We start from the raw sequence: 17061 nt of genomic DNA on the forward strand, positions 1-17061 counted from the left end.
GCTAAAGGCAGGACTGGTACAGTAGCTACACACGGTAGCCAAGGATGGAGATATATGCCCACATGTCTGCCACCAGCACTGACCCCTCTGGACGCTTGAAGGGTCAAACAAACACAGTGGTATTCAGCAGAAGACGGGGCAGAGTTACTTGCAGGCATATGACAATGGAGGAAGAAAGATGAGGGATAGAAATCAGACACCTGGTTGAAGGGTGTAACCATTCAAATTGTTACACGTCACTGAGAAAAGGGTCTCATTATTATGCCGCAGTATATCTATGGCAATTCTAATCAAAGGTCCTTACTGCTCAGACTTAACAGACAAGCATTAATTTGAATGCATAGGTCTTAAATGTACTTGTTGTGTTTTTCTTTCTCTACCTCTGTCCACATTAATAAAGTATAATCTTAGAAAGCCCGGAAAGCTGGTCCAAAGGCCATTACTGTATGTTGTATCCAACTGGAATCACCATGGAGGGCTGTCCCAGAAGCTAGGGCAACATGACCAGATTGACATTATTGACTTTCGCACTATTCTTATTGGACGGTTGAGAACAAGGATCCTCATGTTTTTTTTCCTTCTTGTTTTAGTGCTGTTTCTTATGATTTTTATTATGGACTTATGACATCCAGAACAAGTAATGACTACCGATACTGGTATCCAGAAATGTGGACTGTAGAGATGGAGAGTTTACGTTTTTTTTTTCCCCTCAGAGTTTTTTTGTTTTAGTTTCAGAAGGCAAAGCCAAAAGTTCCAAATATTAAGGGAGATTACTCATAAACCATTATTTGAGGTGTGGCCGAGTCTCATATTCTCAACTGGCCACAAGGAGCCATCTGTTGCCTTATGAGTTTATGTGAAGTCTCCATTAATCGCTGTAAAATATTGCAATTAGAAATATATTTCAGTTAGAGGGAACTGTATTTAAAATACTGAGTGTTGCCCCCTTGACCTCTCCTGTTCTCATACAGAGTATTAGACAGATTGTATGATGTTAAATGCTCAGGCCTAGGCCTAAATTCAAACTGTAGTTGTGGTTAGTAACTTTGAGATATAGAACGTACTCTCCGTTAATGGTTCTGATAAATGCGCTATTCTATGTTAAAAAAAGTTATCAACTGGTATACCTATATTCTGTCAGTTCTAAATGTTGTACGCCACTCTGACAATGTAACTGTATGTTAACTGATTGTTGCCAATAAAAAAAATTGAAAAGATAAAAATATTGAGTGTTGTGTTGGGATTACTGTAATTAGTTCAACTTCAAAGCTTGACCTTTTGTTTCCCCTGATAACATCTCACCTGGGATGTAAACAGCCTTCTTTGACTCATCCAATCAGGCTGTGCCCAATATACATTTTCTAGGTACAGTGACCAATTAGGCAGAATTAAATTAGCCACACTACAGAAAAGAGAGGGGGATAGAATGATTTGTGACCAAGCTAACTCTCTCTCCCTCTCTGGTGTGGGAACAGACAGCAGTCACCATGGGCTGACCTGAAGTTAACAGGTAATCTAACTCTACACTTGCATCTTATGTTGTATTGCAAATATGGTTTGTGAGTATTGTAAATATCATGTAAGCCAGGGGACCTACACTGTACATTGTGTTGTAAATACTGTCTGGTGTGTAATTTGTATACATTATGTAACCCTATCAATAAATGTGTATTGATGACTGAACTACCTCTTTTGTACAAAATCTTTCAGATCTAGATATGTATATATGTCCATACTATTACAATGATTGAGGTGTAAGCACATAAGCACAGAAACTAGGCAACACCTGCACAACTGCCAGCTCTGTTTGTAGCTGTTGTACTAACCATGCAAGGTTAGTTCTGCAATCTTCCTGAGACCATTATTGTGTGGGCTCACTAAGAATTTTGCTTAAGAACACAGCCATGAATAAAGACTGGTAAAAAAAACATCCTTCGAGAGCAACTTCTCCCAACCATCCACGAACCGTTTGGTGACAAAATGCCTTTACCAGCACGATTGAACACCTTGCCATAAGGCAAAAGTGATAAATAAGTGACTTGGGGAACAAAACCTCAAAATGTTGAGTCCAAGACCAGGACACTCCCCAGACCCTAATCCCTTTGAGAACTTGTGGTCAATCCTTAAGAGGTAGGTGAACATAAAATCCCCCAAAAATTCTGACAAACTCCAAACATTAATTATACAAGAATGGGCTGCTATCAGTCAGGATGTGGCCCAGAAGTTGACAGACGGCATGCCAGGGGGAATTGCAGAGGTCTTGAAAAAGAAGGGTCAACACTGCAAATACTGACTCTTTGCATAATCTTAATGTTAATTGTCAATAAAAGCCGTTGGCGCTTATGAAATGCTTGTAATCATACTTCAGCATACCATAGTAAGATCTGACAAAAAGATCTAAAAACACATGCAGCAGACTTTGTGAAAATACATCCTCCACCCCAACATTTTTAATGATATTTTTTAACTTCTAACAAGAAAATAGAAAATACAGGCACTGTATATATACAGTAGTGAACAAATTACAATCATAGCACAACAAGAACATGTTAGCTGGCATTGTCAAAATAAAAGTACAAGCATGAACAGTAGAAAAGTGCTTTAACAGAGGCCATTAACCACTCGCTGACCGGCTCAAGCTTATACACATCGGCAAAGTGGCACTTTCCCGTGAATCGTCGCACGGGTACATCTTCCCCTTTAAGAGGCGCGCCCGGGAACGGCAGGGGACCCGATGTGAATGGCTGGTGGGCACGATTGCTGCTGGCCACCCACGATTGTGGGACTGAGCACTTGAACAGGGATTTGTTTTTGTAAACACACAAATTCCTGTTCTGTCGGGGGAAAGGAGACATATTGTTTGTTCCTAGTAAGTAGATACAAAGTCCTAAGCCCATACAGTTAGAAACACTAAGGAACGCATTTAACGCCTTGATCGCTCTCTAGTGTTAACCCCTTCCATGCCAGTGACATTTACACAGTAATCAGTGCAATTTTATAGCTATAAATGTCAATGGTCCCAAAAATGTGTCAAAAGTGTCCAATCTGTACGCCGCAATGTTGCAGTACCGCTAAAAATTGCAGATCACTACCATTACTAGTAAAATAAATAAATAAAAATGCCATAAATCTGTTTCATAGTTTGTAGACTCTATAACTTTTGTACAAACCAATCAATATATGCTTATTTTTTTATCAAAAGTATATAGAAGAATATATATATCGGCCTAAACTGAGGAAGAAACTTGTTTTTTTTTTTAAAAAAAATTGGGGATATTTAATATAGCAAAAATTTTAAAATATATATATTTTTTTTCAAAATTGATGTTTGTTTATGTTTATAGCGCAAAAAAGAAAAAACAGCAGAGGTGATCAAATACCACCAAAAGAAAGCTCTATTTGTGGGGAAAAAAAGAATGTCAATGTTATTTGGGTACAACGTCACACGACCGCGCAATTGTTAAAGTGACACAGTGACGTATCGCAAAAAATGGCCTGGTCATTAAGCAATCAAATTTTCCGGTCTGTACAAGGTTAATACAGCACATGGAGTATTTGAAATGCTCAATAGGCAAGCACTGAAATAGCAAAGAAAAGCTCACTGCTAGGACTTCGGCAAAACTTTAGCATATTTGTGCAAAAAAAAAAAAAAATTTATAGGATTAAAATACCCAGAGTGGACTGAAAGAGAAAGAAGAAAAGAAGAGAACAGGGAAAAGATAGAGGACTACCGTGACATCCCATTTCCTTGATGGGAATCCAATGACCATGCAAAACTTTTGGCCATGGCTGTACTGTGTTGGAAACTGTATATTGCAAAGATGGTTGCAACAGGACGTAATGAACAATCCATAAATAACAGGAAATACGGTTTACGTGCCTGTATAAATCAAGGCTCCAGACCTATTTGTGTTGGGACCGACTTTAAACATTACAAAATATGTAAATAGTAACAGACTATCAGAGATATTACATAACATGACATGTTTACATGACCCCCAAAGGCATCAAATGTGGTACAAGTTAATACATTAAAAATACAGTGTGATCTAAACTTAAAGTGATCCTTTACCCTCTTTTATTAAAAAATAAATAAAATAAAAAACATCAGCATGCAGCTCTTCATCCCGATAAAAAATAATCATATAAAAAATTACACAAATTAAAGATTGCAGCCGTTGTTTACCTTCAATGTGTTCCCATTTCCAAGTTCCTTGAGGCACTGTGACGTAACACTGGCCTTACAACTGGCCCCTGGGAAGGCTACGTTATCAGTGCCTTCAAGAGCGATCTCGTCTCTAAACTGAGAGTTTGTAAAATTATGGGGTAAAGGGCTTTTTAAATTGTTAAGGTTTATACAATGTCATAGCTTAAAGTATTACTAAACCCACAAAAGTAAAAATCAATCTGTATATGCAGTAAAGAATGCTTGTTATACACACTGTGGAACCTATGGGGTCAATCCTGCACATTGTGTAAAAGGGCTGTTTGATCCTGTCTTCTCTGATCCCCCCTTCTTCCACAGTCCCCAATCAATCTCCTGATAGTACAGAGCCTTGGGGGTACTCTGTACATTCTCAGTTGGGTGTGTATTGCTAGAGAGAGACACAGAGGATCAGGGGTAATGCAGCCTCATAGCACAATCAGGGGAGAATGAAAACTCTTCCTAAAAGCTTTAACCAGTGCTCGGCCGGACACTGAAGTCACAAGACTGCTATGTACTGCTAATGAGAAAACGTATTTTGCATTTCCATGTTCTTTGTACTGTAGGATACCAGATATAGCAAATGCAGGGTCTTGGGTTTAGTAAAACTTTAAGCAATGTGAGGCTCGGGTATCAGAATGCTGCTTACTTTTCAGTAGTCAAGGCAAAGTATACAAACAAATTGCCAGATCTTGTATTGTACATGGGCAAAGTCTGGTTCACATGTTATCAGTGGGCCGATCCAAGGAACAAGGAAGAAGAAGCAATCCACCATTCTTTGAAAAAAATGGCAGCACGTGAGTGGGGCACATGCAGAAGGGATGCACTGGGAAGGTTGCAAAATAGGGACAATAAGGCATACTGCTATATGTAGATGCAACGGTTTTACAGAAAGCCTTAACATAGCATTGATAGCTTCTTAAAAATTTGGTGTAAGCAGCAATCCACATTAATAAATAACTAGTCAATTCTAAATGTCAATAAAAGAAGGTTTGTGTAACACCTCAGATGTGTACGAGTCACTGCAGCTGACAAGACTAAAGGCTTTATTAGCAAATGTAATAGTACGTTTATGATGAAAATGTTAATGTGTACCTGAAAGCTACCAAAATCCACAATAACGATGTCGGTCTTGTCAGAATAAAAGCCAGACTTTGGAAGCAGCAAAAAGGATGGCTGAAGATTGATCTGCAAGTCAAGAACTTTTCGGGTTTCAATCATATGGGTGAGTCCTGTATGACAATAAAAATGTAAAAAAAGTTAAAGCTGTAGTTTAAATTTCTTATATTTTGCTTTCCTTGGCTTCACCATCAACATGGTAGCTAAATGTTTGAATAAAACCTGTATTTTTTTATTACATACCCAGTAACATCATCACTTTACATCTTCTCTGTGCAACATAGGAACATCATGGCTGAGTCAGCAGGGTGCTGTGCATGACTTCCAGAAAACATTACAGCACCCCACCCTTAGTTACTATTATCAAGAGCCCTCAGTTCTAATACATTTTCATGCAGACCTCCCTTGACAATGGCCACAGGTGATGAGTTAGTCTGATTTAAAAGAACTAAAATCAATGAATGAAAGGGATGTGCCAGGGAAATTCAGGCTGGGAAGGAACAGGCTAGATATTGCTGGATATCCATATATAGGCTTATTTCACAATGAGGCCGCGTTGGCATTTAAGTGCCACTTTTCAGCTGCTAGTGTGTCAATTTTAACGCACGCTAGCGACCAAGGGGGTTAAAAGCATCCGTGTTGCAGGGCTTCCCAAGTGCTTTTCAGTGCTGCCCATTCATTTCATTCACTTCCTCAAAGATGTTGCCTGCAGGACTTTTTCTAACATCCTGCAGGTGCACCACACCCCCATGTGAAAGCACTCAGGCTTTCACATTCGGGTAGCATGGGAGGCAGTTTTCAGCCACTTTAGAGGCACTATTTCTAGAGCTAAAACACCTGAAAACTGCCTTAGTGGGTCTGAGGTAGGCTTACTTTCTACAGCATCTAATGCACACTGTGAGATAATCATAGTTTGCAATGAAATTACTTACAGTATGCATTTTTAGCCCAGGAGAGGAACCTGTACAACTGAAGGTAAAGCTGCAGTATAATACAAGACCTTATCAATCATCCCAAAAAGCTTCTGTCCATATATATATATATATATATATATATATATATATATATATATATATATATATATATATATATATATATATATAGTAAATGTGCATCAAATGAAATAGATTTCCATATAAAGTTGTTTTACACATAATCAAAAAAACATTAAACATGAAAAACACAAAAGATCCCCAAAAAATGTAATAAAGTAATTTAGTTTGACTGTAGCTTTTAAAAAGCAATATGAACAAACTATCACATTTTAGGATATGGTTATTTACATAAATATTTTTTATGATGACATTTGTTATGTTTTCTGGTACAATCATTTTTAGTAAAGGTTTTCAAAAAATTTATATTTTGGTATAAATGTGTATTGATGTAAGGTTTGTTTAAATATTAGGGTGGTCAACCAGCCAACTTTGATGTGCTGACAGATCAAAATCAGCTCACAACAATATTTAATTCAAAACTCTAAAAATTACTTAAACCTTAAAGCCTCATGCAGACTGGACGTTTTTACAGCAGCTGGGTTCTGCAGTAGATGTTTTATTTCTACAGTCATTAAACTCTCCATGTTATCCTAGGTGTCCATGCACACATAGCCTGTTAGCAACAGTTTTGGGCAGTAACGTTTTTTAAGAAAAAAAAAAAAAAAAAAAAAAAAAAAAAAACGAGTGGGTTCGGAGAGACGCTATTCAGCTGTAAAAATGCTCTAACGCTGATAAACGCTAAAAAACGTCACTCATCAGCATTTAACATTTTTGATCCGTTGTAAAAAAAAAAAAAAAAAAAAACACTATTGCAAAAACGTTAAAAAAAGTTGAAACTCACTGCAAAGCTACTAACATTTTAAAACATTATTTTTTAACGTCCAGTGTGCATGAGGCCTTACTGGTAACCTTACTGGTAACCATACATCAGAGCAGACGAAATTGTACTAAGTGAAAAGCTGGTCAGCCCAGGTAGAAGTCAAATTATGTGTGATTTCACTGGGAACCACAGAAAGTGCAGACATTGGGTGGCAAGTGCAATCATTGTATGCCTATTGCCCAATGACCAAACTAGTGGTTTGCAGTTGTGCGTAGTCACTTTAGCTTCACCAGGCTTTGGAAAATATAGTAAGGCTGAAGTATTTTGACAATGTTTAATATAGAGGGGTCCCATACACAGGAATACTGGCCTAAAGGAACTCACTTAGGCTGGGGAAAGGAGGGAACACAGGATAAGAAGGGAGAGTAATGGGGGGTTCATAAGAAAACGAGAGACAAGGAGGGGGGGGGGGGGGACACAGGTCTCTGAATCTTCAGAATCTATCAAAGCCAACCAGAACTGGTCTAATTTTTTATTACAGTTTCTAATTTCATAGGTCAGGTTGTACAAAGGCAAGACTGCATTAATTGCACATCTCCAGTTTTCAGAATAGGAGGGGTAGGAAGTTTTCAAGATAGGGGAATGTTCACCTTGTATAGAAGAACGCATAAAAGAATTGCAGATGTCTATTGACTACCACATCTTCCATCACACCCAATAGCAGACGTGATGGCCCTGGCCATAAGGTAACATCACAAATATAATTTAGAGCATCAACCACCGATTCTCAGAAGAGAAAGATAAGGGGGCACAGACGTAGCAGATGTATGAACATACTAGTGGAAGAATTGTACCTATTGCAGATAGGACTCAACGTAGGGTAAATGATAGCCAATATGAGGAGTATAATAGGTTTATACAATTTGAAATTCCTTACAGGGCCCGTCTTTAGCAGAGATCATGATAGTGATGTAAGTAGCTACAGTGCCTTGAAAAAGTATTCATACCACCTCTTGAAATTTTCCACATTTTGTCATGTTACAACCAAAAATGTAAATGTATTTTTTATTGGGATTTTATGTAACAGATCAACACTAAGTGGAACATAATTGTGAAGTGGAAGGAAAATAATTGGTTTTCAACATTTTTTACAAATAAATGTGTGAAAAAAGTGTTGTGTGCATTTGTATTCAGCCCCCTTTACTCTGATACCCCTAACTAAAATCTAGTGGAACCAATTTTCTTCAGAAGTCACCTAATTAGTGTGTAATTTAATCTCAGTATAAATACAGCTATTATGTGAAGCCCTCAGAGGTTTGTTAGAGACCCTTATTGAACAGCTTCATGAAGGCCAAGGAACACACCAGACAGGTCAGGGATAAAGTTGTGGAGAAATTTAAAGCAGAGTTAGGTTTTAAAAAGAAATCCCAAACTCTGAACATCTCATAGAATCCGTGATCCGAAAATGGAGAGTATAGCACAACTGAAAACCTACCAAGATATGGCCGTCCATCTAAACCGAGAGGCTGGGCGAGGAGCATTGATCAGAGAAGCAGCCAAGAGGTCTATGGTAGCTCTGGATAAACTGCCAAGATCCACAGCTCAGGTGGGAGAATCTGCCTACAGGAAAACTATTAGTTGTGCACTCTACAAATCTGGCCTTTATGGAAGAGTGACAAGAAGAAAGCCATTACACTGAAACTCTTGCGAGCTACCAATAATTTATATCTGACATGTAGAAACATATAAACACCATTCTAAAAAAATAAATGGTATCAATAAAAAGGGAAAATCTTATAAAAGATATGATTATACCAAAATGTTCAACTGCTGGCACCGACCACACTCATAAGTTGTGTTTAAATAAATGAACAAAATAAAAAATATGCCACGCTGTGTGGCTTGTTACCTCAATAACAAATAATGCACATTAATCCGTTGTAAATCTATAAATTCCTCAACATAAAATGCTCTTGTGCCAATATCTATTAATTGATAATTAATCTGTGCTATTTATAGGTTTCTAAAATGCCTTTAATCATATATTGCATGATAAAAGTGTAATGTGGTTAAACAAGCAAAAAAAAAAAAAAAACGTTCATGAAAAAGGAATCTGGCAAAAAATGTATGCTTTGTGATGGTGCTCCAAAACAATGAGTAAATCACAATCTAATAGGCAGGAAATCGCAGCAGCAGCAACTCAGAAATCGCCTAACAACATATACCATAGTAGCCTATGAATAGCACCCATTAATTATCAATTAATAGATATCGGCACAAGAGCACTTTATGTTAAGAAATATAATATATAGGATTTACAACGGATTAATACACATTATTTGTTATTGAGGTAACAAACCAGACAGTGTGGGATATTTATTTTGTTCAAGAAGAAAGCCATTGTTGAAAGAAAGCCATAAGACGTCCCATTTGCAGTATGCGAGAAGCCATGCGGGGGACACAGCAAACATGTGAAAGAAGGTGCTCTGGTCAGATAAGACCAAAATTTAACTTTTTGGCCTAAAATTCAAACGCTATGTGTGGTGGAAAAAATAACAATGCATATCACCTTCCCCACTGTGAAACACGGTGGTAGCAGCATCATGTTATGGGGATGCTTTTCTTCAGCAAGGACATGGAAACTGGCCAGAGTTGATGGGAAGATGGATGGAGCCAAAAACAGGACAATCTAGGGCTGGGGAAAAAAATAGGATTTTTGGTCCTCACCGTAAAATCCTTTTCTCTGTAATTCACCAACCACACAGCTCCTCTCTGTAACTAAATGGGTTTGTTAGCCTGCCATTAGGAGAACTAGGCAAAAATTGTAACACAATACACAGAACTTTAGTCCCGCCCCGGGGGCGGACCCTGTGCTAACAACCCTCCCTGCTCCCAGGCAGAACTCAGTACGCAGTAAGTCAACAAGCAGTATAACGTAGAGAAAAGGAGGGGTGGGTGCTGTGTCGGTCGGTGAATTACAGAGAAAAGGATTTTACGGTGAGTATTCACTGACCGACACAGCTCCTCTCTGTAACTAAATGGGACGTCCCCAAGCAGTGCCAAACGAGGGGTGGAAAAAACTTCATCCACCATGGCAAGTGGGAACTAGTGAAACTAAATCCACAAAAAAAACAAGTGTACGGAAAAATACACCGCCATAACCGTGCATTCTCAATAGGAGAGATCCCCAACACCGCAACCTTTTTCTGGAAGTAATGCAACAGTGCATTAACAAACAGTACTGCGTTTTTATATAAAAAAAACAAAAAAAAACAACAGGAAAAAAAATCTCAATTGCAACTATACGGCCACTTGCAAAACGTTGTGGCCAAAACAGGCATCAGCCGATCCCCTGACGTCTACCTTATAGAACTTGGTAAACGTATGGACAGACGACCAGGTCGCCGCCTTACACACCTGAGCGACAGACGCTTGGTGTCGAAAGCCCAAGACGTTCCGATAGCTCTTGTAGAGTGGGCCGTGACTGGAAAGGGGGGCGCCTGCCCCTTCAAGATATAGGCTTGGACTACAATCTGTCTGATCCACTTGGAAATGGTGGCCGACGAGACAGCTATATCCTTCTTTGGACCAGCCACCAAAACAAACAGTGAGTCTGACTTCCGAAAGGGAGCCGTGGCAGACAAGTACACCTTCAGAGCGTGAAGGGCCACCTCTTTGGGGTGCTTCGGCTTAGGACACAATGATGGTAATACAATGTCCTCATTGATATGAAAAGCCGAAACCACCTTAGGTAGAAAGGACGGTTGCAGACGCAACACCACCTTATCCCTGTGGATGACCAGATAAAGCGACTTGCATGACAAGGCCGCCAATTCCGAAACCCTCCTGGCCGATGTGATGGCCACTATAAAGACCACCTTCTGTGAAAGGGTCAACATGGGAATCTCCTTGATGCTCTCAAACGGCGGCTTCTGAATCACCAACACCAGGTTCAAATCCCATGGGGGTAATGGTGGACGCACCGGAGGGACTACATGTCGAACCCCCTGAACAAAGGTACTCACTAATGAGTGAGACGCAAGGGGTCGCTGGAAAAAGACAGCCAGGGCTGAAATTTGCCCCTTAATGGTGCTCAACGGCAATTTCTGGTCTACTCCTTGCTGAAGAAACAGCAGGATCCTGGATATAGAAAAGGTGCGCGGATGCCACCCTTCCTCACACATGAAGATGTAGGCCTTCCAGGTACGATGGTATATCTTCCGTGAAGAAGATTTCCGCGCTCTCAGCATAGTTGGAAACACAGAGTCCGACAGACCCCGGTTCCTCAGCACCTGGCTCTCAAAAGCCATGCAGTTAAAGCCTCGGCATCCACTCTGCGAAGCAGACGTGGCAACAGTTTTAGAGGAGGAAAGGCGTTGATCAGCTGGTACTGATCCCACTGAGCCACCAGTGCGTCTGTCCATGGATCTCTTGTCCTGGACTCGAATCTCGGCACCTTACGATTGAGACGGGAGGCCAATAGATCCACATCTGGTGTGCCCCATTTCAGGCACAGCAGCCTTAATATCTCTGGATGCAACGCCCATTCTCCTGGGTCCAGCATCTGACGACTCAGATAGTCCACCTGACAATTTTCCACCCCCGGGATGTAAATGGCTGACAGGGCCGGAACGTGAAGCTCTGGCCACCGAAGTATGTAAGCGACCTCCCGAGCAGCAGGTGAGCTTCTTGTCCCCCCTAGGTGATATATGTACGCCACTACCGTGGCGTTGTCCGACTGTATCCTGGTCAGACATCCTTTAAGACACGTCGACCACTTGTGGAGGCACAGCCTAATCGCTCTCAATTCGAGCAGATTGATCTGCAACCTGAATTTGTCCGTCGACCAGAGGCCCTGAGCCGACTGAATCCCCATCACTCCACCCCATCCTGAAAGACTGGTGTCCATAGTGATCACCGACCATTTCAGAGGAAGGAACGATTTTTCGGACTGAATCACCGGGGACCTCAACCACCAGATCAGGGAGTCCCTGACTGGCTGGCTCACCTGGATCTGCCGATCCAGGAACAACGGAGATTTGTCCCATTTTGTCAAGATCTCCTTCTGCAAGACTGGAACTGGGCATAAGGTACTGCCTCGAAGGAGGCTACCATGAGCCCCAGTACTCGCATGCAAAAAACGGAGCAACGACCACTTGCGGTTCATCAGTAGTTTGACCACAGATCTGAGAGTCTGCAATTTGTCTAAGGGGAGAAAGACCCCTGCTTCCCTGGAGTCCAATAGTAAACCCAGGTAACTCCAGACACTGAGTCTGCAAAACCATCGACTTCTTTAGGTTCAACAGCCACCCAAATTCTCGCAGAGTCTGCATGGTGATCGCCACATCCTCCTCTAATGCTGAGGTGGAAGATGCTCTCAGGAGGAGATCGTCTAGATAACCCACGATCGCGATCCTGTGTTGTCGCAGCAGTGTCAATACTGGAGCCAGTACTTTGGTGCAGACTCGGGGGGCTGATGTCAGGCCAAAGGGAAGAGCCACAAACTGGCAGTGGGCTTCCCGACTGCCAAAGGCAGAAATTTTTTATGCCGAAGGCATATGGGTATGTGCAGGTACGCATCCTTGATGTCAAAGACGCCAGGGAGTACCCTTGATGGAGTACAGCGACTACTGAGCGAACTGATTCCATTCTGAACCTCTGCACTTTTACAAAGTGATTGAGGGCTTTTAAGTCCAAGATTGGACGTACCCCTTCCTTCTTGGGAACCACAAACAGATTTGAGTAGAACCCCTGGAAGCGTTCCGATTACGAAACCGGTACAATCACCCCCTGATTTAGCAAGTCCCTTACCGCCCCTTGCAGGGCCTCCTGGCGAACCAGGGACGTGGGTATGCTGGAGGGGAAAGATCTGTTTGGCAGCCAAAAGAGAAACTATCTTGCAACCTACAGAAATCAGATCGCAGGCCCATTGGTCTGATAACCGGGAGGTCCAATGGCCTGCAAACTCCCGTAGACGACCCCCCACCCGAGACACGGGTGGGGGCAAACCTTCATGCGGTAGCACTTTTGTTCGCAGGCTTGTGGTTCCAGGGACGCTTCTGACCGTCCGTGGATGTTCTGTCGGGCTGGGGCCATTTTGTCGAAGCACCAGGCAGGCGAAAAAGCCGCTTGTGAGCGGAAAAGGAGGGCCCTTGCCTGCGGCGTAGCTCCTTAGCCTTCCTGGCCTGTGGAAGTAGTGTACTCTTACCACCCATGGCGTTTTTAATAATGTCTTCCAACGAGGCTCCAAAGAGCAGTTTGCCAAGGAAGGGAAGATCCGTCAAGGCCTTCTTGGGTGCCTGGTCAGCAGACCAGCATTTCAGCCAAATAAGGCGCCTCAGCACCACGGCTGACACTGAGGCCCTGGATAGCAGAGGGAGAGTATCCAGGGCCACGTCACAAACGTACTTAAGGCCATGCACTAGTTGGTCTGCTAGCTCCACGCAGACAGGGGAGGCATGCTGCTCTCCCAATACGCAGTGCAAAAGTTTTGCCCACTCAGTCAGTGTCTGCGACACCAGTGCGGATGCCAGTAAAGGTCACACGGCTGACTCCACAACTGTAAACAAGGAACGAGCCACTGCTTCGGCCTTCCTGTCCGTGGGATCCTTGAATGTAGGAGTCCCCTCAACCGGAATCGTGGTTACTTTATGTAATCTAGATACTGGGGGGTCCACGATCAGAGGAGCCGACCACTTTTTGAGAAGGCTTTCCTCAAAGGGGTAACATACCGCCAAGTTTTTGGGGACCGAAAAGGTCCGTTTGCGAGCGACCCCATTCCCTGTAGATGAATTTGTCAAAATAAGCCAAATACGGGAACACCTTAGGTGAACGTGCTGGCTTGCGGGACCCAAAAGGGACCGGTACATCAGCAGAGGAATCCGCTGGTTCCTGAATCTTCAGGGTATCAAGCACAGCTGTGATAAGTGCTCCAACAAGCGCCTTGTCGCGCCCGGACGGGGAATCATCCTCACTGTCCAAACGGTCCTGGTCAGCCACGTCTGATAGGTCAGAGCAGGGGTCTCCAGCCGCAGCAGGGCCCGAGTCTGCATCAGAGCTCTCCCCAGAAGATGGGGGGGGGGGGCAAGGGCCTCTTACGTGCACCTTTCCTGCCCCCTCTATCTTAGCAACATAGGAGTCAAGGAACGCCGTCAGGGTGTCCATGCGCACCGCACTAACCGCAGGTGACCCGGTTGCTATAGCCTGGATTTCAGGGGAAGAAACACCAGTTTCTGAAGCCATGCTGACCCTATCCTGTCTGCCACCTGCAAGGGGACTTAGGACAGTGAAGGTCCCACCCTCCTGCTGCGGCCGCGTGGGGGGGGGTGGGGGGGTACTTAGCGCTAGACTCACCACCCTGGGGCGTTCTGTGAATGCCAACAATAGTGCCTGTAGTCCCTAGGAGGTTCCCAGATGCAGAGAGGAGAAAAAAAAGTGTCAGCAGCAGCTCTAACATTGGTGCAACGATCTGCAGAACAGCTTCAGCCTTCAGCACAGAGCAATCCAGTGTTCCACACACACAGTGGATACAAGAAGTAACAAGAGAAAGCACATGTCATGCTGTCACAAGATGCCAGCGGTGAAGAAAGCATTCAGGCTTTCACAAAATGGCCGCCCATGTAATCAATAGGAATCCTAAGGAAAATGGCTGCTGAAGCTCACAGGGGAATCTATAGCTTTCCCAAATCCAAGATGGCCACCGTAACGGCGCCATGTGGTGAAGAGAGCAAAAATAAAAAACGAACTGCCTGCTGACAGACAACCTCCACAAAAACTGCTTTTTTGGGACCCCCAGACCTAGACCAGGACTGAACAGCAACCGCACAGAGCCCCCACAGGTGGGAAACAGCGACCCCCCCCCCACACACACACACCGATTCCCCAGGGAATGCCCAGCTCCCCCCCCCCCCACCACCAAAGCAGGGAGAGCTGTACTTACCAGTCCTGAAGAGCTGGGAGATATTCCATCACAGACCTACACCTGCGCAGTTACAGGGTAGCTGTTGGCCTCAGAATACTGTGATCCAGACATCAGTAGCCCAGTCATATGTATACCCTGGAGCATTGAAGCTCACTGACCACCTCTGGCCTGTCACCCAGCCGGCGGTTGATAGAAGATCTCAGGATCTCTCATCTTGCGCAAAAAGCAGCAAACCTGCAGTAAAAATATGGACCGAGAGGCCCGCAGGGCTTTCTAGGCCATTATCTTTGCTAGGCAAAATAAAAACTGAAGCTGCTAACAGCAGGAGGAGGGTTTACAGCATGGGGCCCGCCCCCGGGCGGGATTAAAATTCTGTGTATTGTGTAACAATTTTGCCTAGTTTCTCCTAATGGCAGGCTATACAACCCATGTAGTTACAGAGAGGAGCTGTGTCGGTCGGTGAATATAAGAGAAAAATGTCCGCCAATGCAATAGGAAAATCCTATAGAAAATAGCTGCTGAGGTTCACAAGGGGAACCTGCTTTGCCCACAGTGAAAATGGCCGCCAGACAGTGCCATACGGTGACAGGAAAAAAATAAATAAACTACAGAACAGTGCTGCCTGCATTCGGCAAGAACACCTCCACAGACACCTTGTGGGACCCCCCCCGACCGGGACCAGGACCAACGCTAGCTACACAGAGCCCCCTACAGGTGAGAGACCGAGCGAACCCCTAACACACACCGCCCACAGCACATGCAGCCACCCCCCCCACGAGGGAGGAAGGAGGGGAGATAGGGACGTGTGAGAGAAGAGGAGGTGAGGTGGCTAACGAATCGACCTCCCGGGAATGCCCAGCTGCTCACCCCACCGAAGCAGGGAGAGCCATACTTACCAGTCCTGAAGAGCTGAGAGACATTCCATCACAGACCTACTCCTGTGCAGTTACAGGGTAGCTGCTGGCCCGGTATACTGTGATCCAGACATCAGTAGCCCGGTCATATGTATACCCCGGAGCATTAAAGCTCACCGACCACCTCTGGAGCGGAGGCATATCGGGGCCTGCCGAGCCTTAACTGCGGCCTGCACACGCTCGATGGCCAAACTTGGGGAAGTTTGGAGCATTTAAGCGAGACAGAATGGCTATGTTAGGTAAGATTAGTTGTTAGGCCCTGCGTGGCCGCTATTGCTGGGTAAATGTTACAATGACATAACCCAGATGTTGCTGTATTTTTTCTATGAAACTAAATAATAAACAGAAATAAAAAAAATAAAAAATCTTGAATCTAGTTGAGAGGTCAAATTGATTCCAAATTTCAGCAAATCTTTTTTTTGATTTTTTTTTTCACCAGGACCGTTACTTAAAAATCCCCTCAGGCGACACTATAAAATTTTTTACTAGTTACATGTTTTGAGTTAGAGGTCTAGGGCCAAAATGATTGCTCTTGCTCTAAGATTCCTGGTGATACCTTACATGTGTGGTTTGAACATCGTTTTCATATGTGGACTGGACTTAGGTATGCGTTCACTTCTGCATGCGAGCTCACGGGAACAGGGGCGCTTTTTTTTATTGTTAATTTTACTTAATTTTAGCTTGACACTTTTTCCCCAAAATTTTTTGTAAACATCCCTTGAAAATGGAATATGGCATGACAGGTGCTCTTTTCCGTGTGATATGGGGTAAGACCCCACATCTCACCAATAGGCTGGGTAGCCTGAAAAAATAAAATAAATAAATCACCGCTTCCCAGCCGAAGCTGCGCCGTTTTTTGTTTTGTTTTGTTTTTTAATACAGAGGACGGGCTTAACATCATAACATCGCGCCCGGCCTCCAAACGATCATAGAGACTCCGGCGACCATCTGGTCCCCCGGAAATCTCTATTCTGAACATGCAGGTCCGGTGGATCCTGTGTTCGACTCATTGGTGAGTCAGTAGAAGCCCCCAGAGGGCGAGGGGGGGGGGGGGGGTGGCCTCCCGTAAGAACGGTCAAGCAGCCGCT

General features: G+C 43.5%; 1 protein-coding gene across 5 annotated transcripts in view; it reads right to left on the bottom strand.

Annotated features, from left to right (window-relative positions):
• The window catches only part of VPS13C (vacuolar protein sorting 13 homolog C), a 626331-nt gene that overhangs the window by 431657 nt on the left and 177613 nt on the right, over window positions 1-17061 (bottom strand). For all 5 annotated transcript variants that reach the window (XM_077473219.1, XM_077473221.1, XM_077473220.1 and 2 more), the window contains one exon: window positions 5300-5436. In XM_077473219.1, the coding sequence (XP_077329345.1) occupies window positions 5300-5436 (137 nt within the window). The remainder of the gene's footprint in view (window positions 1-5299; window positions 5437-17061) is intronic.

This window comes from Lithobates pipiens, unplaced genomic scaffold (genome assembly GCF_037356315.1).
Source record: "Lithobates pipiens isolate NorthernLeopardFrog02 unplaced genomic scaffold, aLitPip1_a1.2 Scaffold_8, whole genome shotgun sequence".
NCBI lineage: Eukaryota > Metazoa > Chordata > Amphibia > Anura > Ranidae > Lithobates > Lithobates pipiens.